At 37.1% G+C, this 22520-nt stretch overlaps 4 protein-coding genes across 10 annotated transcripts; 1 reads left to right on the top strand and 3 right to left on the bottom strand.

Annotated features, from left to right (window-relative positions):
* Positions 1-10: 10 nt before the first annotated feature.
* On the top strand, positions 11-2357 carry LOC128874916 (TGF-beta-activated kinase 1 and MAP3K7-binding protein 1-like). Of its 2 annotated transcripts, XM_054120079.1 has the most exons (8): positions 11-42; positions 313-378; positions 453-532; positions 611-848; positions 928-1060; positions 1131-1371; positions 1437-1693; positions 1762-2357. In XM_054120079.1, exons 1-8 carry the CDS (start codon positions 26-28, stop codon positions 2212-2214), a joined length of 1485 nt encoding a protein of 494 aa, XP_053976054.1. In that variant the 5' UTR covers positions 11-25; the 3' UTR covers positions 2215-2357. The 2 variants fall into 2 exon arrangements, with proteins under 2 accessions (XP_053976054.1, XP_053976053.1); XM_054120078.1 differs by lacking the exon at positions 11-42 and having other exon boundaries at positions 358-378; positions 458-532.
* A 90-nt stretch (positions 2358-2447) lies between these two features.
* Positions 2448-4559, bottom strand: LOC128874917 (4-hydroxybutyrate coenzyme A transferase-like). Of its 2 annotated transcripts, XM_054120082.1 has the most exons (6): positions 4218-4559; positions 3953-4105; positions 3630-3869; positions 3090-3494; positions 2751-3017; positions 2448-2653 (listed from the first exon to the last, which is right to left on the bottom strand). In XM_054120082.1, the coding sequence occupies exons 1-6, from the start codon at positions 4384-4386 to the stop codon at positions 2463-2465; spliced, it is 1425 nt and encodes a 474-aa protein (XP_053976057.1). In that variant the 5' UTR covers positions 4387-4559; the 3' UTR covers positions 2448-2462. The 2 variants fall into 2 exon arrangements, with proteins under 2 accessions (XP_053976057.1, XP_053976055.1); XM_054120080.1 differs by having other exon boundaries at positions 2751-3494.
* Positions 4560-4690: 131 nt separating this feature from the next.
* On the bottom strand, positions 4691-10005 carry LOC128874918 (4-hydroxybutyrate coenzyme A transferase-like). 2 transcript variants are annotated; one of them, XM_054120083.1, is made up of 6 exons: positions 9559-10005; positions 6831-6983; positions 6339-6578; positions 5828-6232; positions 5421-5687; positions 4691-5348 (listed from the first exon to the last, which is right to left on the bottom strand). In XM_054120083.1, exons 1-6 carry the CDS (start codon positions 9755-9757, stop codon positions 5164-5166), a joined length of 1449 nt encoding a protein of 482 aa, XP_053976058.1. In that variant the 5' UTR covers positions 9758-10005; the 3' UTR covers positions 4691-5163. The 2 variants fall into 2 exon arrangements, with proteins under 2 accessions (XP_053976058.1, XP_053976059.1); XM_054120084.1 differs by having other exon boundaries at positions 6339-6568; positions 9559-9701.
* A 1099-nt stretch (positions 10006-11104) lies between these two features.
* LOC128875026 (F-box only protein 28) lies at positions 11105-19086 on the bottom strand. 4 transcript variants are annotated; one of them, XM_054120310.1, is made up of 6 exons: positions 18444-19086; positions 16130-16410; positions 15777-16025; positions 15492-15687; positions 15025-15401; positions 11105-14867 (listed from the first exon to the last, which is right to left on the bottom strand). In XM_054120310.1, exons 2-6 carry the CDS (start codon positions 16370-16372, stop codon positions 14481-14483), a joined length of 1452 nt encoding a protein of 483 aa, XP_053976285.1. In that variant the 5' UTR covers positions 16373-16410; positions 18444-19086; the 3' UTR covers positions 11105-14480. The 4 variants fall into 4 exon arrangements, with proteins under 4 accessions (XP_053976285.1, XP_053976289.1, XP_053976287.1 ...); XM_054120314.1 differs by having other exon boundaries at positions 15037-15401; positions 18444-19085; XM_054120312.1 differs by lacking the exon at positions 18444-19086 and adding an exon at positions 18128-18422.
* Between the last annotated feature and the right edge of the window lie 3434 nt (positions 19087-22520).

Below are 22520 nucleotides of genomic sequence, written 5' to 3'. Positions count from 1 at the left end.
AAATATATTCCAAAATTCGTGTTAAATGTTACAAGAAAATAGGTACATAAAAGTATTTATGTATTTCAAATAAGCTTCGATTATTTCAAATTTTTCAAATGGATCTTCAATCGATAAATGTAGATCGATATCAATCTTACCATATTTATAGATATAAGACATTTACTGATTTTGTTGCATTCGAGTGTCAAACGTTGCAATGAAGAATAATTATAATTTCTATAAGTTTAATATGTAAAACAATTTTAGTTTAGCGTACTTCATGAGCGTATATTTATTTTTATTTAAATTTGTTACTGATCTATTTCAAAGGGTATCTATACTTTCATCGAGTGAGGTTGGCAACATCGATCGATACCCAGTCGATATGTTGCAAACGTAAGTCTGTATACCTAATATCAGTTGAAATCTTCATCAAAGTTAATTTAAATATCTCTAACAATGCCAACTAGGGCAGAACGCCCTAATTTAATGCCTTTTCAGGACACTCAGTACAGTTGGACGGATGATTTGCCAGTCTGCAAGCAATCAGGTGCGTAGCAATAAATCTCTGTAATATAACCTCTAAATGCACAATGTAAATATTTACGTTTCACAAATGTCCACTTAGGAGTAGGATTTTCCACGAATCAAATTTATCGCGAGGATGGGTATAGACAAGAGGAGCATCCATTTGAAGATCGCAGTTTTCATTGCCGTTACGATGATTCAACGTTCCTTTATGGTGTGTTTGATGGCCACGAAGGAACAAAAGCTGCAAATTTTGCTATGCAACGAATGGCTGCCGAGATTTTACTCGGGCAGTTGAATGGTAAATCGACGGATGAAGAGATCAAAGAAGTTCTTAGGTAACAATATAAATTAATATGTGAGAATATATAGTGCAATTTACAGAAAATATTCGTTTGTAACAATATATCATTCCAGGCAAGCATTCATAGCCGTAGAACGAGGCTATCTAGATTCAATTGGTGATCTTCTGGCTGAGCGAACTAGCTTACAGTTTGATATACCTGATGGCTTAAACTCGTACGAAACGTACCAAAAATTTCCTCATTTGGTTAGTTAGGATTCTTGACTGAGCTTAGTAATGAAACTGATAAATATTTGCATAGATCGTTTTTATACAGGTTGATAAATTAAATTCGTTAAACTGTGAGCTATCAGCAGGCACAAGCGCGGTCGTAGCGCTCGTGTATCGTGGAAGATTGTATGTTTCGAATGTTGGCGATAGTAGGGCGTTATTGTGTAAAACAGACAGCAATCAAGTGTTAAGGGTTATACAGCTGAGCGTTGATCACGATTTACGGAATGAAGATGAATTGTTGCGATTATCCCATTTAGGTTTGGACATTGATTCCATAAGACAAGGTGTGTTGATGATACTTGGATCAATCTTTGTCTTGTTGGCAAATGATAAGCAATTTATGTTGAAGGATCTCATCTTGGGAATCAGGAAAATACGCGTTGTCTTGGAAACTACCTTGTTAAAGGAGGATATAGAGAATTTGACGAATTAGCATCAGCCGCAGCAGAGCCTATTATCGCCGAACCAGAAATTCATGGCGGGATAGAACTTGACGATTCTTGTAGATTTTTATTACTTATGTCGCGTGGTCTTTATAAATCATTAGAAGAAGCAAGTGGTACCGATCAAGTTAATAAAGAACTTGCTCTTATAGCAGTTGAACAGGTGTGAAAGTATTTATTAGTAATTATAGAACCATGCAAAAATACATGTTCTAATGAAATAAATTTTAGTTTCGCGTGCAGTCCACATTAACAGGAGTTGCTCAAGCTGTCGTAGATAAAGTTGTAAGAATTCATCATGATATTAATATGAGTAACTCTCAAAGTACAGTGACTACTGGTAAACGAGACGACATAACTCTTCTTGTGCGAAATTTTAATTTTCCGCTTCCCCACGCATTGAAAAGTCCTACTAATCAATCGGTTAGATTTAATCCAATTGTAGAAACTGCTCCGATAACCACAATGCCCGAGAACGAAGATTATTTGAGTACAGGAGTTACCGATGAGAATTTCGATACATCGACGAGCGAAACTTCCACGACATCGGATATGTACCCACCTGGTGCAAGACCAACGGATAGAAACGCTAGGATTAAGCCTTACGTGAATTTCTCCGAGTATTACGAGAACGTGGAGAGAAGACGGCGAGAAGGAACGTTACCAGAAGGTATAAATTTTTAGCAAAGCAAACTTTAATATTTAGCATTCAATGTATTTATAAATTAAATATAATTTATAAAAAGAACTTGTGTTTGTACAAATGCAATATTTATTTTGTATAATGTCTATAACAATCAGCAATATACTTATTTGCACAAACTGTACATACAAAGTGTTGTGTATAAAGTATACGTTTTTTTTTTTTTTTTTAAATTCTGAACCGGTACGAAAATTTGGTACAATATGTGACTTACGTTCGTATACAGAGATTACAAATATTTGGTTGGATTAGCTTTGAGTCTTTCGAATGCAGCCTTCTCGAGGCATTCTCTATGATCGGGATGAGCAATTTGAATTAACGCGTTCGCTCTTTGACGCAACGTTTTACCGAAGAGTTGAGCTATTCCATGCTCTGTAACTATGTAATGCGCGTGGCCTCTGGTTACTACAACTCCACCACCTGTTAAAGAAACGATCACGATTGGATTAAAAAATTAATATTCAGGAAAGTAATTTCTTCTAAGGAAATAATGCAAGGTGAATTTGGAGCTTCATACCAACTTTAAGTACAGGTTGGATTTTACTCTCTCCCTTGCTAGTAACCGAGGGAAACGCGATTATAGCTTTCCCTCGGCCGTCTTGGCCCATCGCAGCACCACGTGTGAAGTCGAGCTGTCCGCCGAAACCTGAGTACATTTTACAGCCTAAACTGTCTGAACATACCTGACCAGTAAGATCCATTTCTATGCAGGGATTAATAGTAGTCATTTTCGGTTGTTGCGATATTACTCGAGGATCGCTCACGTAGTTCACCGTAAGCATTTCTATGAAAGTAAATAAGCATTGTGCAGGAGTATGAAAGACATTGGATACAGGTGTACAAATTTTACACATACCTACAAATGGATTATTGTGTAAAAAGTCGTATACCCTTTTGGTACCAATCGCCATGGACGCGACCATACGACCCCTATGTTTAACTTTCATTTTATTCGAGATGTTTCCGCGCTCGGCTAGATCCACCATCGTGTCACCCATTATCTCAGTATGAACACCTAGATCTTTGTGATTGCCGAGGGAACAGAGAACAGCGTCAGGTATATTGCCTATACCGAGTTGCAAGGTCGCTCCGTCGTCTACTAGCCTTTGCGCTATAATCTTGCCAATTTCCAGTTCGATTTCATTTGGGGGAGTACTGGCTACGCATGGCAAGGGACAATCGTACTTCACGGCCCAATCGATGTGGCTGGAATGAATGACCGTATCCCCAAACGCTCTTGGCATGTGCTCGTTGACTTGAGCTGTGTCAAATTAGGAATGAAATTTGTTATCAGTAGATGCGTAACGTGAGCTTTGTTTCAGAATTCGTGTTATTCCTCTACTTTTATTTTATTCGATTCATAACCGTCGTTTATTATTAATGATTGTCTATTAACCAACGATAACTTTTGCCGAACTCAGCGCAGCACGCGTGCAATCTACGCTTACGCCTAGGGAACAAAAGCCACGTGCGTCTGGTACACTGACGTGAATCAGAGCGACATCAGGGATGATTCTTCTTTCATAAAAAAGCTTGGGCACTTCGTGATGAAAAATTGGTATGTAATCTGCTCTACCCTCATTAACAGCTTCACGGAGATTAGCTCCAATGTAAAAACTTACGGACCTGAAGTGCTCTAAAAGGCAATCATTTAATGTGGCTCCGTTAACATGGGACTTTATATTGGTTCCATAATTGAGAATCATAAGAATACTGTACTCTGAAATTCAGGACTTGCGAAAGGCGCGTCTCCTTCAAGAGCCATATGGAGCAATCTTACTCCGCGGAGATTATTGCAAACACCATGTTCGGTCATAGCACGGATTAATTCTAGAGGCGTTGCTGCGCCTCCTTGTATAAAAACCAAGTGCTCTGTAAGCAAGAGTTTGAGAAGCATTAATAGTAATTCGTGTTTTTTGTTTTTGTTTGACACGTCTGTATCTCTAAGTATTCTTTTCAACGATTCGATCGAATTAGTAAATACCTGAATTTATGATTTTTACCGCATCTTCTACACAAACCCATCGTGGACATCGTTTCAACGGATTCAATGGTTCTCGTATGTATTTTAAGCCACACATATTAAACGGTCTTTTCGGTGTGAATTTACCGAACGCTGACTCGACGTTTCGACGAAAATTAATACAAAACATTTTGCCGGTGAAACATATGACGCGTTAAAAATTGTATAAATGATAGAAACCCGCAAAAGTTTCCCGATGCGGTAGGATATAAAAGTCAATTACGTCGAAATTTAGATGACACATAATCTAAAGGATTTCACAACTCAAATGTCACTTCACGTCATATCATACTAGATCCGTTGCCATCTCCACGATTAGTATTTGAACGTCGCATTTACCGGTTTTCGATTTTTCAGTCTTTTCGATACGAACGTGTAAGTAGCACACGCCCTATGACTAGTAGGCAAAGAAGAAATAATTATAGACAATGTAATACATGTATGTACATTCTATTTTAAATTTATTGTTTCAAATGCAATGTGCCTCTAATTATAAGGATAATTGTATTATACAGAGGAACGTTTTTAAATTTCATATAAAAAGTATTTATCGTCGTTATTTTAGCTTTAAATTATATACTGTTTTCGGTCGATGCTTTTAACGTTAAATACTTGTCCAAAGTAAACGCAGTTTTCAGATTTCTTTTCGAGAATCGGTAATTCCCCTGAATGTTTACAACGAAAAACCTTCTCATAATTATTCAGAATGTGGTTATACGCGGTGTCGAGTGTCTGCTTTCGACTATTACGATTCTATGCGTTTATTTTGCTGACAAGAAGAAAATTAAACGAAATCGAGAGATAGTTTGCGATGGCGTTCTTCAGCACAAATGATTGTTCATTGTGCGCAGCAGACTGTCGCGAAATGCTATTAAAATTTGTTGATGTTACATTCTCAATGAAACGCTTATGGCGCTGGCATAACCTTCAGACGTTCAAATGCTGCTTTCTCCAGAACCTCTCTGTGATCGGGATGAGCGACTTGAATTAGTTCGTATGCTCGTTGTTGAAGACTTTTTCCAAATAAACTGGCAATTCCATGTTCCGTGACGACATAGCGGGCGACTGCTCTGTTCGTAACGACACCAGCGCCTTAAAATAAAAAAGTCAAGATTAGCATTTATTTATCAATGTAACGAATACATTTATGTTAGATACACATACCTGACTTGAGCACAGGCTGAATCTTGCTCTCACCCTTCGAGGTAGCGGATTGTAACGCAATAATGGGCATTCCACAGCGATCCTCGCTAATAGCTGCGCCCATGATGAAGTCCATTTGTCCTCCGAATCCAGAGTACATTCTAGTTCCTATACTGTCGGAGCAGATTTGTCCAGTAATATCAACCTCGATACACGAGTTAATGGCTGTCATGTTCGGTTGCTTAGCTACTACTTTCGGATCGTTCACGTAGTCCACCACTAGCATCTCTGTAAGAGGTTATTTTTAAAATCGTAAGTGTCTGAGCTTTGCCACTATTAACAAATAATGATTATGAACTGTATCTAAATAAGCCGATTATTATTCGTCAGTTTTTATTGTTTCTGAAAGTGATGGAAGGAGGCCTCACCTATGAACGGATTATTGTTCATGAAATCGTACAACTTTTGAGAGCCAACGCAGAACGACCCGACGATTCGACCCTTGTGCATCTTCTTCCTATTATTCGTGACGCATCCTTTATGTACAAGGTCGACCACGCCGTCGCTGAACATTTCGCTATGAATTCCAAGATCTTTGTGATTTCCCAGCGCAGACAGCACTGCGTCCGGTATGCTACCGATACCCATTTGCAACGTGGCTCCATCCACTACTAAATTCTCTGCGATATTTTTACCGATTTGCTGCTCTTCCTTCGACGGCGCTTTTACAGGATGCATGGGTAGCGGCATGTGATGCTCCACGGCGAAGTCCAAATGGCTAACGTGAATGATAGCGTCGCCGAATGTCCTTGGCATGTGTTTGTTTACCAACGCTATAAAGAAATTTGTTTAAAATTTAAATGATTAGGAGTAAGGATCGTAGAATAATTATGGACAGAGATACGGTGAAGGTGGAATTAGAAAGATTTGAAAATTTACCTACGATGTATTTGGAATTGCTCACGGCAGACCTCACGCAATCCACGCTGGTACCAAGCGAACAGTATCCGTTCTCATCGGGAGGAGAAACTTGGATAAGGGCGATATCAGGCTTGATGTGTCCCTCCTTGAATAATCGTGGAATCTCGTGCAGGAAAATCGGAACGCAGTCCGCGGTTCCAGCTTGAACAGCTGCTCTCACATTGCCGCCGATGAACAAGCTAATAGACCTGAAATGTTCTGTATACAAAGCGTCATAATACATAGAAATATTATGTATATGTATACTACTAAATAAAGATACTGCGAATATTAAATTTGATCCATTTAAAATAACTTGGATTATTTGAAGTGGCTTGGAAATAAAACAGAGAATTGCTTTGTAGATCAAGTATGAACTTCTTCGCTATCTTTTTACATGACTCATGTGATGGGTCGTTGGTCACGAACAGATTAAAAAGAAATGAGATTTATCAAGTATTAATAACGTACTTGCGTTTTCTGGTTTTGCAAATGGAGCAGCACCCTCGAGATGCATATGATACAATCGCACGTTTCTCACATCGCATCGGACACCATAGTCAGTCATTGCTCTTAAAGATTCAACAGGTGTTGCTGCTGCTCCCTGAACGAACACCACCTGATCTGTAAAACATTATTTAAATTTATATATATATAAATGGACCCATTGAAATACAAATGCATTTCATATTCAATACGCCAGTCAGTTTGTATTTTTATGTTAATTTTATTATATATATATATATATATATATATATATAGTTTATATAATTCGAGACTTAACAATATGGCGCGATTAGACCCCTGGTGACCTTGAGCGAGCAAATTTGTAAATATATAAAAATACATGAAAGATATAGAAAATTTGTAGATTATTTTTTTCAATTTTATTTCTAATGCGAATGAAAATACATCTGAAGTCGAACAATGGAAGTATTTTATTCGCTGTTCGAAGCAATTTAGCCAACAGAATGTATAAGTAAGTGGGGCAATGAAATTGCTTTGTGTATCGTGTAATGTGCTATTTATATAACGGGAAGAGATAAGGTTAAATTTACAAAAAGGAAAATCTGCTATTGTAAATATAATTAGCCACGGGATAATAAACAAGGAATGTTAAACGAACAACGTTTATTTAATATTTGTGAACAGAGTATAAAAATATGCTATATATCAAAGTATTGTATCACGCGTGTTATACGTATAGTTTCCATGATGATTTTTATTACAATTTTTTGTGATGTATTCGATATTAAAATAAGCCCCTGTTTGTATTTGACTGCAGGTATTTAAACCTTGACCTCAAAACGCTCTCCATCTTGGCAAGAGATCACGAAATCGCGCGCGCTTGATCTATTTAACAAATGAAACGTACAAATTAAGTATAATGAATTTTCAGTTCGCTCTCCCATACCAAATTTCAACAACCTAATGTTCCGTTTGAAAACGACCGTTAACATCGATTATCCCATCGATGCTGAAAAAAAGCTAGTAATAAAATTAACATAAAAATACAAAGTGACTGGCATATTGAATTTGAGATGCATTTGTATTTCAATGAGTCCATAAAGAGACATTAAAATATCAACTCTGACATGGCAGTAAATAGTAATAAATTACACAAGGAAACAAATTTATCAAGTAAAAAAAGATCGATAACTTGTATCGGAAAGTAATATACGTAAATAGAGACAACTCGTTCTGATTTATTTATGTATTTGTATCTACGCTTACTCGTTTCGAGGTTAATATGTTTGTCCGAAATTCTATATTCGATCATGCTAGCTTCTCGAACGAAATCTATGCACAAGGAATTCGTCGTGAATTATACCGAACCCTTTCTAAAATTATGTTTTTATCATTTATTTTTATGTTATTAACACGAGTTTAATAGTAGACAAGTGGAACGTGTAAAAATCGTGCACGGTTTTGTCTCTCGTTAATTATAAAAGTCGTTATTCTTCGCTAGACAATGTTCGTAATTCATACGGTCCTAAAGATAATCGCTATTACGAGCACGACAATGACTGTTTGTTCAATTGTACATCAGGAAAGGCGATACCGATTATCGTCCACGACGTTGTATACTTGAATCGCAGCTCAACATTCTCAGAAGTCGTTCAATTTCCAATAAAGTGACTTAACGATTTCGTAAAGAGGTTATAAAATAAAACTATACGCGTACCGTTGATAAAACACTCGAGTCATTTTAATAAAATAACATTTTTAACTCAAAAATTTGCTTATTAATTAATCATTGGTTTATTGCGAGACCATTTGATGTTACTATAATAATTCTATACTTTCAATATAGATTTTAGTTTCAATTTCGTTCGTATGTTACCACCTCCGACGTTTATCAAGTCAATCGATGGTAATCGGTGTTCATTGAGTATGCTTGGCATAAATAGTTACGTAATAAAAGTTATTGTTTCCTTTGCATCGTATAATTTAATTGTTCGCAATAATCGAAAGATGGATAAACGTCGAAATTGTAATCAATGTTAGCTATTGTTAATTTGCGATAATCGTACGCTTCGCAAACATTACCAAATGATAGCGTTACGCTGATTAAGCAATGTACATATACGCTCAGCGACTGTGGAACAATATTTCGTTATCAATAAGGAAGATATAACGATTTTGTTATCAATACTGGATGGTGTAGTACACCAACGATAACATCTTTTTTTTTTGAGTACAATATCCACGATTTTGTAACGGACCGTAAACGTACAAATGAAAAATATAATGGCGCGAAAATAGTACTGACGTCACAATGCATTGCCTACGCATGGTACGCAACGAGTCTTGAAATTAAAAACGAGGGGGGTACAGGAAGGCTCCATTACCAACAAAATCTATCGAATTTCAGTCTTTTTCTAACTCTTTAATCGACTGTTACGAAAATATTACAAATTCAACAGAATTCAACGAAACAGAATTCTCGAGTAAGAGGTCAGGCTCACGAATTCCTGTCAAATTCTGTAATACATTTACATTATAATGTCAAACGCATACGATTGACGTTTCAGTTTCATTTCCTAGAGTTTCAAGGTTAGCTTCTTACGAAAGATAATTTATGCGCGAAGGCAATCTCGTAAAAGAAATCGATGCCTGCGGAATCGATCGAATAACGGAAATAATACTCGACGTGACATTACCGCGGCAGCTGGATTGAACGGAAGTCATTAAATACCTGAATCTAGCTCTGCCTGTTCGATGGCCTCGTCGGCGGTTTTAAGCCAACAAGGTTCCTTGCCTGGTATTGGCATTGAAGGCTCGTTCACGTACGTGAAGTAGGTCTTCTTCGACATTTGAAAACAACAGGGCCGAGACGTAGACGTCATCGTTTTAAGAGTTCTCGACAGGTTGATTATCCCTTTCAAGGCAGCCATGGTTTGAAGGATATGCTGTGTTCTGTCAGTGATGCACGAGGGCACAGTGTCGGGTGGAACGACGATAAATAAATATTGGAAATCGGTCTGGACGAGGTATACGAAATATACGATTAAACGGAAATTATGAACTGCGAAATTTATGGCATTACTTTTCGGTAAAACGGGTTTCTCAAACGTTAGAAAAAATCCTCGAACCAGCCGTCACCGTGTCTCGCAGCACACTCGCGCGTCTTCGGCGCGAAATTATCAGAATCAACTCTACATGTAAAACAAGTACCACCATTGAGTAGTTTAATAGATGAGAAACTCTTGTTGGTATCTTTGATGTTTGTGTCCCCGAATTTTCCATCTAGGTTTGGCTCCGAGCAAATTAAATCGATGGTTCTTAATGATGCCTTGGCTAAAATATATTCACTCTAGGGTAATTTATTACAGTCTTGTCGAGTAAAAATGCTTTCACATGAAAGTTTACTAAGTAATTAACAAATTACTTAATCATTTCGTTAATCTAGGCTTTGATTGTGAAGATGGAAAATTTTGCAAAAAATTGTGAACAGGGCTCTGCAGTTAGAAAGCACGGTACTGCTTAAAATTTATAGTGGCGCAATCGGACGCAAAGCGTCCAAGTTTGTCGAGAAATAGTTTGATTCGTTGATGCTAGATGTCGCTACTGTAAATAGAAATTACCGACACTTAAATTATTTACATATTTTACATTTTTTTTGCATGTATACATAAATTTAGCATCGTGCCAGGCATAATATGAATGAAATAAACAATCGAATTAGAGTTTTTTAAAAAACTGCAAAGTCGGTAAAAAATGAACAAATGGCGCCATCTAACGAATTCAACGAGAACTATTTTACGACAAACTTGAGCGTTTTCCCGATAGAGGCGCTGACCGGAGTCCGAAATTAGTTCAACCTGTTTACCGCTAGATGGCTATAGAGTTGACCTAATATCCTATCCTTTTGCGGTCGGATGTCGGCGGGTAGTCGCCCATATTTCTTCCCCTTACGAAAGTTTATTTTAAAAAGAAATTACAGATCTTTAATAGGGGTTAAAGCATAAAAAGGGGCTAATAATATATTTTATGGTCTTGGATAATCTAATTTATTCACCGCTGCGTATTGTCATAGGGGAATTATAATTAATATTTCAATTATTATCATACTTACGATACTCGCAATGATAAATCGACTCTACAGAAGACTACAAACGAAGACTCAGCAACACAACTTGAAAAATCATTGTATAAAAAACATTCTGTATTCCGTTTTTGTTAAAAATAATAAAAAGGTAAGAAAAATAAACAAGGGTAAGAATTCAAGCCCAAGGTTTATGTTAAATTACGTTTATTATAAGGTGTATCTATTATATTATAATATAATATATATAATATATACGTATATATACACACGAGTATATATACTATATATAAAATATATATTATAATATATATTTACAATCGCTTTAATACATGTAAAACCATTTATGATAACTCATATTCATCGGCGATACGACGTTTCGGGCCGTAAACGCTGGCAAATTGTATATTCCTATGTATTCCTTCCTCCTGTCTGTAATTTCCAAAAGTACACGCATTCATGGTTATCCCCCTTTCCTTTGTAATTGCTTATCGTGTACCTGATCCGGAGACCATTAATTGCTAGTACGCGCACACTGCGAACGTACATGGTCCTCGGATTTAATTCGTGACGAATTCGAAAATTGAAAATTAATCGCTTTGTGCTCGCGCGATCGTTCAAACACCACGGCGCTACTAATTAGGAAATTAGTCTACCACTAAATTGTGTATTTCATTGTTATATTCGATTAATCTTAGTAGATTCATATACGTAGTACACAACGCTACATTTTGTATCGTTCGGGGACGGATAATGTCGGAAAGCCGAGGACTGTGAACTATTTTAAGACAATTAATTGGCGAACGCGTATCGTCGAGAGAGTACATGCTTCGGTAGAATTACAATTAGGTACATTCGGTTATTAATTCGTGGATACAACTCTTTAAAGATTGTATACGATACTGTTACATCAGGGGCCTAGATATATTAGTCGTGTAGAACAGGTGTGTGTCTTCGTGGTTCACACTAACAGAAGCTACGAGATGTTAGATGTTACTTTCATCTTTTAACACTGGAACCGTTAAGCTATTCCAAGTTAGTATCAACCACGAAGAACTGTGGCTTCGAAAGCCTCAAATATACCATTAGTTGAGTCTCTGCACGATTTATTCGATGTTCGTCAAATTATCGTTTTCTTCCTCCTCTATTTTTTCCGTTTTTTTTTTTTTTTAAATCTGTCAGAACGTACCGCTAGTCGCGACATATAAGCATACAATGCAAGCATTTTCGAAATTTCCGACACGGCGATTTAAGTGTGCGCCCGCCCCCGCAATCCTATTCAATGTAACATTAGGTAAAATTCACACATATCCTTTTTTTTTTGTAGCCAGAAACGCCTCCACGTGTATTTTTTTTATTTGAATAAAGGTCACTTTCCCGCAGTTAAATCGATAAAGCATCACATCGTAAATTCTCATTAAGTTTGAATTTAGTATTTTCATATATATATATATATGTATATATGTATGTATATCACACGCCCTTTATACTTTCGCTCAAATTGTCTCACATACATGCGTGTTTAAATGACGTACACGTTTCTTTTTTCACGTTTGCTCGCTAGGTTTACTTCTTTTCCTAATTAATTTTTGACATCGATAAAAAATTATATATATTTATATATATATATATATTTCGATAATTATTTAATCATTAATTATTATATTCTTATTGTTCCATTAAAGTTTAAACTAAAGTGCTTTGTGCGGTATGCACTGTCTGGCAAGTACCGCACTCTCATATATATATATATATATATAGATTCATAATAAAGTATCATTTACTTATTATCAGTTATTCTTTATATTTATTACTAGATCATGAATAATAATAACTCACAATATTTCCAACTACGCATCTTTGAGATTAATTAGGATTGGTGCGAATAAAATAATTGAATCTACACAGCAGACTGATCATCGAGCATCGCGCAGGGTAACCCGTCCGTTTTCAAAGGCGAAGTAAACGCGAAATTTCGATTGATTTCATAAAATAATCGTTCGGTGCTTTCTACGTTCCTCTTTTTTTTCTTTATTTTTCCCTCGCGAATGTGGCGTGGAATTGATAAAATTTAATTCAACGTGATCGATAAATTAAAGAATCGGTGTTTTTCAAACGTTTTTTTTTTTTAAATAATCTGACAATCATTCTCCTATAAATAATTGATCCTATAAATAATTTCCTAGCTCTATTAATATTGCAATATACACCATCCTGCGTGACAATCGCGCATTCAAGGGATGGCGTGTTAAAAACAAAATAACACCATTCAAGGTATTTAGTATGTTTTTGCTCACGTTTACAATTCACTTTCTCCCCAGCATCGCAACATTTAAGGCTCACAAAATTTTCTATCAGTAAAACTGTTTTGATTTCATCGTGGTGAGCTGCTCTATTAAATTACTTTTTTTTTCTTTTAATTACAATTTCGCTTGTCGATATCCAGAAAAATAAACCGATATCACATGTCATTATGCAAAAGTAATTCAGTTCGCAAAAACTTTCGACTTTCGCTATTCAATTTATGGCTAAACTCATAATAACGTTAGTGTGGTATACACAGATCATTTCGAATGAGAAATAATTTTCGATTGAGCAGACTTAGATAAATTAGAAAATTGATATGAATATTGATGAACTTGGAGTACCTGCGCGAACCAGCCTCACTCAGTCCTCTCAGGTACTTATTTATTGATACTGCAAAATAAAATTTGCTAGAATCGTATCCAATGTCCACTCGAAATTTTATGGAAAAATTTCTACCAAGACAATAACATCCCTCCGCTTGTATGGAACAAAATTCATTCGCGTACAGAGATTTTTGTTTGCTTAAAACTTTGCTAAAGTTTTTCTCGTAACTTTCAGACACCAAACATGATCGATAGTGACTTCAATACAGAGAACCTCCTCTTCGCGTGACTATCAAATATTGCATTATGCATTTGTTCCTATATTGCCAGGTGGGTGTTCAATGAAACCGTTAAGGGTAAAACGTTTAAGATAAAAATATCGTAACATCAGAAAAGAAAGAAAGCAGAAAAACATCGGTGCATTGTTTCTATATAAGGAATACAGAAGGTGAATTCCTGTTCGTCGGATCGTCAACAACGTTTCATCTTCATAGCAAGATATCGTTACAAAGCGAACACGTTTCACGTAAAACTCAACGCTTTTCGTTTCATCCTTGTGTATACCATCGCAAAAAACAATAACAATTTAAAGGGTCCGGAAGAAGTTGCTCTGTGTTACTTTACGAACGACGCGAACGATCAGCTATCATTTAGAATATTTGTAGATGTCACCGTGGCGTGACGAATCCGTCCGTAATAAAAATAGGAAAATCAATCGCATCGATTCCCATCGCGCGACAAGCGACGTGGCTACAATTTTCAAAAATTAGGTTCGTTGCGCGAAATTGCAGGACGTTCAGGAAAGAATTTTGTACTCTTCTATAAGATCATTCGTCTCGCTGGCGTAAAGAAACGGTGTGTTTACTTTAAATAGAAAGACCTCTTTCGAGAACCCGGTAAGGATGTTAGATAGATATTTTTGTACCATGATCAGAATCGAATTTAGATCTTTGAACGTTTGACCTGACGCGACTTGGTAGCGCGACGAGGTTTCTTTGCGGCGTCGTTTGGTGTATCTTCCGTAGTGGATTTCCGTTTCGTGGATAGCGAAGGCACGGGTGCCTTCGGTGGTGCCATTTCCACGGTGGGTGGTGGCGATGAAGGCTGAGTAACTACTGGCTGTGGAGCCACCTCGGTAGGACTTTGCGCGTCTGCTATAGGAATGAAGTCCAATCCTTCATCGAGCGTCTCGGGTAGTACACCTTGATTGGTTAGAACCTGTATATCCTCCGACGGTACTAATATAGACTGACCGCAAACCACGCATACTGGTATCGCTGGTGATTTGGATCGCCAATACTGGAGCTCCGTTTTACACTTGTTCAATTCCTGCAAAATAAGTATATTTTCAAAACATTTCAATCTTTGTCTTCAAATCTAAACATGCTATTAATGTCATTTTCACATAATACTTGAAAAATAAAACACTTTTTTTAGACAAATGTTTTTCTTTTTTACACGTTATACTTATGAGTACTAAGTGTACCTTAGTAAATACCTGTAGGAGTGTGCTAAATTTACGCGAGGTCTCCTCGTTCTTCTTATCGTTATCATCGAGACGCGTGGCGTATTCAACGATCTGTTTTTGTTGTTCGGCTATTTTTGCCTTGCAACTCCTCAAATCTCTACGCATTAATGTTAACTGACTATTGTATCGTTTCATGCCCTGTTTGATTTTGCGAATACGTTTTCGCAAAACCATGTTCGATTGTGGAGGCGATACATTGGACTCTAGGAGAACAGGATCGTCCGAAGAATGCGGTGGAGATCCTTCTTCTCCGCTATTGCTTCCTCCCTTACCGCTTCCAACGTTCAGAGGCGTTGAGTCCAGGCATATAAACGGTTTGCTCACGTTACTAGAAGCTGCAACGTTTGAATAAAGTTTTGCTCAAAAAGTAAACAGTAAGTTAGTTCGATCTGGAAGAATTTGAAGGCTTCAAATTTTCTTCTTACAGGAGAATGTTCCAGCGATATCTAGAAAATCGGCTCCAAAGTAAGGAATTTCTGGTAGCGTTGGTTCGATGCGTTCCTTAAAGTACTCCATAGCCATGGTACTTAAATCAAATAATTCATCTGTAACTTTGTATGGTCTTGCTAATTTTGGGGTAACTTTTATGTAATGTAAAATGCGATAAACCTCATCTAAAATCTGAAATGTAATTCAAAATTAAATAACCTGTATAATCGATAGCAGTAGATTTCTAGTTCTATAATCTATGTATGATAAAGTTCGTTTACCTCGCCAGGAAAAAAACAACAATGTTTACGTTCAATGTGCTTGCCAAAACTCATTTGAAGTAAAGTAAGTCGCATGTGAAGGGTTTCAATTATATCTGATTCGCAGGCTAAGGGATGATTGCGCCGTGCGGATTCGCGTCTTGGCATCTGTGCTTTAATTGCTTGGAAACGACTCAACATTTGTGCCTGAAGCTTCTGAAATGTTGAGTTTAATATCGATCCGCAAACGCGATCCATTTGATGACAAACCTGTGAATATATAAAATTAAATAGTTTTGTGTAACATCTTAAATTGTGTAAATAATCCATACTGTATATGAAATATATGAATTGTAAGTTTGATTTCCACTCACCGGACGTAAATGAGCTACAGTGTTATAGTCCAAATAGCTGAAAATCTTCTCGAGAATTTCAACTGGTAAGTCAAGAAGATTCAAGTTGCTAAAGAGAGGTGGATCCGAAACAGAGGATCCGCTATAAGAGCTATCCATTGCCACAGATTGTTGCCTTCTGGAGGGACTCACATCTGCGACATCAGCAACTGGCCCACCCCCGTTACTTCCTCCCATATTACTAGACTGACGAGTCGATACCATATTTCCAGTGTTTTTAACTAATCAGCTTCAACAGAAACCTAAAAAGCAGAATTTGTTGTAAATGAAAATGACAAACATTCAATAATATTTACAAAAGAACAGTCAACACAATCAAATAACATGTAAACTGATAAAATAATTAAAACTGTCAGTTCGATATACAAATTTATTTTCACACAACATATGTACAATTGTTTCAATTTAAATAAAAAAAAAATTATTCAACCGAATTATATTACAAAAGGTCGAGAACTTTTAATTCTAATTACGATAAATGCGACGAAATTTCAGGTAACATCAGTCTTGCATTTTTTTCGAAACATATTGCGTTTGAATAATGAATTGTCGATGAAAATCGTGCCAAAAGGAACTCCGCGAAATTTCATTATGGTATCGACGGAAAACAAATTCGAAATGTAACCTAGAGAGCTTTTCATCAATTTTTACATACAATTAGATTCTTCTAATCGGTTTCTCCGAGGAACAGGAAAACGCTGTGTATCAACAATGGTACAAAGAAAAAATCAACGAAACCGTTGCAAGACTGGACCTAAAATTGTCGATGTTAGCTCGAGACTTCGACAGAGAGATACGATTGATGGTTAGTTTCGTCGACGACAAATGTCTAGATCATCGGTAACGAATATCTTCGTCGATGATGTACGAGAAATAAAAAAAAAAAAAAAAATACAAAGAATAGGAACAGATGCGCATAAATATATTTACCCGCCACCGTAACGAAATGGCCGTGGCGTGTAATTCGCACAAGCACCGACCAAAAATTATGCAAAGCCGGGTAAAATACGAAACGAGTATTGTTATACTTCGAACAATACTTTAAACAGTAGCCCAATGCGAGTGAAAATTACATGGCATTTTAAACATGGAAACATGAGAGAGAGAAAGAGAGAGAGAGAGAGAGAGAGAGAGAGAGAGAGAGGTTTTATTTGGATGGTCTAGAAATGGAATGAAAATACTTTGTTTTGGAGTATAGTTTTGGAATGTTAAATAAAATGGGTTCTTCTTGGTCTTTGAGTATTTGAAATGTTTGCAATGTTTCAAGGTAGGGAGAACTCAGCTAAAATGGACCACGAACCAAAGTTGGGTAATGGAGTTTGAACTATTATTTTAATCAAGGTTAAATGTACTAGTATTTTGAATGTAATGTAAGAAGTGTAGAGGTCAATACTTTAAATATCTGAAACCTTTTGCAATGGTGAAGAATATAAGCAAAGATAATGCATTCATGATTCAAGATATATTCCTTAAATTCATACTCACATTTAACTGAGTAAACTCTTACTCAGCAATATCTTTAAAAGTATGTAACTACAGGACAGTTACGCATTCTGTGACAAAGCATAAGCAATTGTGGCTTGGTTCAGGTCCCGACATCCCAATGCAACACTCAAAACAGATTCATCAAGGCAATAGTGTATAAAATATTTCTAATTTAGCATTACCCAACTATGGCACACACTCCGTTTTAGCCTTATAAAATATTCTAGATACATAAAAAACGTAAAAACTACAAATAAAATATCAAGCATGTTGAATATACCACTGAAAGACAAGTATTTCTACCTTATCCTCTGACTATTCGAATAAAATTTTCATATCATATTTGAGTACTACTTTACACTCATTCTGGCACTGTTTAAAATAAACCTCCAGACATTTCTATTTCACCAAGATAGATACCAAATCTGGCGTTTATTTAAAACGAATTATACGTATATATAATTTTTCAAATACCGTGCTCGTACGTTCACAACTTCCAAAATTCGGTGGCAGTGAAACAGTACCGTGTCCCGATAACGATGAATCGGAAAGATAATTATCCTGTCTCCTATTTACCGTACGAAAGGTTTATTTTAGCCAAAGGTGCATTCGATGGAAACAGAGGGAAACCGGGTGACCGTGCGCAATCGATGCACCTATGACTTTTCTCTGTGTATGCCATGAAGAAGCTGGGTACGTTTCGGAACGCCAACGAGAAACGATTGTCGCGAGAACGACGAAACAAAGGGGAGGAGAAAAGGGCGCGAGGATATCGTGAAAGAGCACATACCCCCTGTTAAACGACGAAAAGCAATCAATGTATCCGCGTTGGTGTTTTCAGCGACATTTTGACGGAGATCCCTTCCTTCTCTTCGCACACGACCCTTGCTAACGCTCTCGTCCTCGCTCCGTTTCACTATCGTAGCTTGTCTCGTTTCTTCTCAAGTAGCCCTATCGTTCTCGTTCCTGCCACCTTTCCACGTCTCTCTCTCTCTCTCTCTCTCTCTCTCTCTCTCTCTCTCTCTCTCTGTTCCTCTTAGGGCAATATACTCGGTGTAACTATGGCGCACTGACACGCGTAGAATCGTATCCAGGAAAAAAGCCCGCGCGTGCAGAGCGTCGAAATGGTTTCCCTATTTCGTTAGCAACAACCAAAGCCTGTTTCACTGCTCTATCGACAGATCGCCGAGTTTGTCGACTCTGTTCTCTACGAAATATCGAAATAAAGGGTAACGATGACCACTGTCTAACGCGACCCGTTCGCAGGCGGGAGATCGGCTCCCCGTGGAATGATTTATTCTGTATCTGTGCCCGTGACTCGCTTTAACGGGCGAATCCGTTGCTTTCGAAGCCAGAATCGAGATCAGCGCACAAACAACGCCGATGTCGACGATGACGACTATCGCGACGAAATGTACAGTACATACATATGTGTACACCATGGACCTAAAGGACGGTGCATGAGCTAGGTATATACATAGAAGGGGGGGTTTGAAATACTCGGCGGGGAGCGGGGGAAGAGTATTTCCGCCATCTTGGTAGGACCAATCGGTGCTGCCACCTGTGCTACGTCGCGGCAAGTTTTGAAAGTGCTGAACTTGAAATGTCTGAAGATAACTCCTCCTGTTTAGGTTTACGATTGGCGAATTGCGTGGATCGGTTTGCAATGCATGCTACTTTAACAGCATTTTAATAATTATCCTACAATCTGTATGCGAAGAGATCATTTTTACTCTGTGAAAATACAAATCTGTTATCCAATAGTATTACAACTTGCGAAGAGAAAGAAACTAAAATCACAGGTGGAAACGACCTCGCGAGTAACCTTCCAGCCTTCTTACTTTGGTCAACCAGTGGCGCCATCGGTTCGAAACGCGGGAAATTTGAATGCGGTTAGGTCAAGATAAACTGGCTAAAGGAATTTTGAAATCCCTCTTTCGTTCAACGGCATAACTATCATAATCTCACGACGATGTTCTTCCACCGTCCACTAGCGACATCTATAGATCGCGCTAATCAATAGGAAGAGCGTGTAATTCGAATCAAATGATACAAAGATTTTATTGATTATTTTGAAATAATTCGTCGTCGATAGTAACCTAGAAACAGAAACGAGAAGCAAAAAGAATTTAACGTTAATCTAATGTGTACTTAAAAGTACACTTTAATAAGTATAACTTTTTAATAAGCAGGTTATTACGAGAACAATTTGCTATTTATGTCATAGCGTTCTACTTGAGATATATTAAAATATGAAAGTCGTAAAGTTTATTCAAAATAGCTCGGTGAAAATTCGTGACTGTACCAAACCAATTTTAGATACGATTCTAATAATAGTCCACGTTACAATGTATCATTGTCTTAACATCTGTATGATTTTTCATACGTGTCTAAATATACACGGTGTCTCAAGAGTATAAAAATATCCTCAATGTTGTTTGATACCACGGAGGTGTAACATGGTTCTATTTCGTGCGATATTAAAATATAAAATTTAAATTTAGTAACACAAATGCTAATTCCTTTACAAATTCGAATAATAATAATCTTACCCTTTATAAAATTCCAAAATAAAATGATTCGAGGATTCCGAGTAATGTATTAAATTAGGCAAATAAATTAGAAAGGGGAAGTCGGAATTCCGACAATTGAAACGTTCACTATCGCACTAGTTTCTTTTTAAATTAGATCAATGAATCCCCCTCTCGAGCAGGTATAATAGATCATCCAACATGCAGGACGGGCCATCAAAGTGGCCAAAAATATAAATCATGACGAACCTGTCACCGTCGCCCCAAAATGATTATCTCGTTGACCTTTCGCGAATGAATCCGTCTTTGCCCTAGCCTTATTTCCAAATATATTGCCGCGGCAATTGCTTTTACACAACGCAGCAATTTCTGCGTCCGTGTCATAATAATTGTGAAATTGGGTCTAACAATCCACCAACTAGTTGTATGAAATCTTTATTCCGAAAGGTAACGAATCGAGCGACCTTCATAAATGATTTCAGGGGCTCGTTGAAGCAACCATCGATATTTCGCATTACTCACAAGTATGTACATCCGGAAGCTTGTGTTTCGCAATAATTGCCTCTAAACATTGTTCCAACGAAACTTTACAATTAAAAATGTATCGATAACCTCGGAATAATAGTTCAACAAAGAGTTTCAGGCTTTTATAAATATTTAATTTTCCGGAGATTTATTTGAGTCTGTTATTTATAAATATATTTATAAGATGAAATAGAATCTATTTTTGTTCGATGATTTAAATTAGAGAGAATTGTATGTAAATGGTGATTATTCATGAAAATTCTTCTTGCTTCGATGCTGCTGGACTTGGAATTCAAGAAACGTAGAATGTAGGTATTTCTACATGCGTCGTGTCAGACCTTGATACGCAAAATATATGTCATAATTTAGAAGTTCTATTTCGCTCGAGATTCTAATCTCACCTCTGACCGTGCACATTTCAATTTTTTATTCCATGAACGCTCGGTGTTATTAATCAAATTTACTAACCACATAAATCCTCTTGTTTTACATTATTTCATATTTTTATATATTTTTTATTCACGTTGTTGCGTAACCTTCAATATCACATTACCCAATAAAATTCGTGCTTAAATTACCATTCAAATTGAAGTCAATTCGAATGATCCCCCGATGATGCCCGACGTTTGAATTAAAATTGGAAAATTCGTGGCAGGTAATGCGTAATGGGGGGACATCTTGAGGATAATCGATGTTTCGTTCACAAAGACCAGGATACGATTAGGTATTTATCCAATAATACCCAACGGACTGATTAGGTAATGAACGGTGACTCCGCGAATTCGTCGCCGATAGGGAAAAAAACGTGGACCGGAAGGTGAACCCGACGAAACGGAAGCTGACGCATCCAGGGGACAACATTCGGTCGTGTTTTCGAACGTCAAAGAACCGCAAGCTGCCCTGCTTCACGTGTCGCAAACGCCCTAAATAGATGACTTCCTTTCATCGTATCAATTGAAAAGAGTGTAACAGTACGTATCTTACACGAAATCGCGCTATAATTTCACGCCTGTTCGATTGGAGGAAAAAAAAAAATGAAGCCAGGAGATCGGAGCCTTAAAAGTCTCTCTCGAAAGTCTTCCTCTATCTTTATTATGACGTTTCGTTCATTTTCTCAGAAGAAAGTCAAGAAGTAACTGTTTAGGAATAATTTAAGAATAGTTAAAGATAACTACGTCTTTTTTTTTTATGATAATTAATTTAATTTGTTAACGAATTGTTGATCACAATTGTAATCGTTTTCTACGTCCGTTGAATACGATGAATCATAATTGCGAGCCTTAAAATGCGCTACGCGGAATGGAAGATAACAAATAAAACGTTAAACAGTGCCACTAAGCTGCTCACTGATTATAGAATCATAAAATTCGAATGCAGATCTATTTCATAGAAACGCGCACGGAGTGATAATTGCGAGTGGCGTTGCATACTTCAATCGGCGTACCAGATGAAGTACCTCTTCTTCGTTGCATACGGGATTTTCGCTCCATTTGTTTGTTGTTCGATTTCCTGTTCCAGAAGAGCTCAAAAAGGGGGACTCGAAACTCACGAAAAAATTCTGAATCGGGGAAACTAGAAGAGCTCGAAGAAGCGAGGGTGGTCTCAAAACTCACAAAAAGATTCTAAATGGGGGGTTCAGAAGAGCTCAAAAAAAGGGGGGGCTCAAAACTCACTAAAAGATGTTAAATGGAAATTCAGAAAAGTTCAAAGAGGCGAGGAGGGTCTCAAAACTCGAAAAGATTCCGAATGGGATAGTGGAGGGCTCAAAACTCAAAAAAATATTCGAAGTGGGGAACCTAGAAGAGCTCAAA

This window comes from Hylaeus volcanicus, chromosome 4, assembly GCF_026283585.1.
Source record: "Hylaeus volcanicus isolate JK05 chromosome 4, UHH_iyHylVolc1.0_haploid, whole genome shotgun sequence".
Lineage (NCBI taxonomy): Eukaryota > Metazoa > Arthropoda > Insecta > Hymenoptera > Colletidae > Hylaeus > Hylaeus volcanicus.
This window is presented reverse-complemented; position numbering and strand designations above follow the sequence as displayed.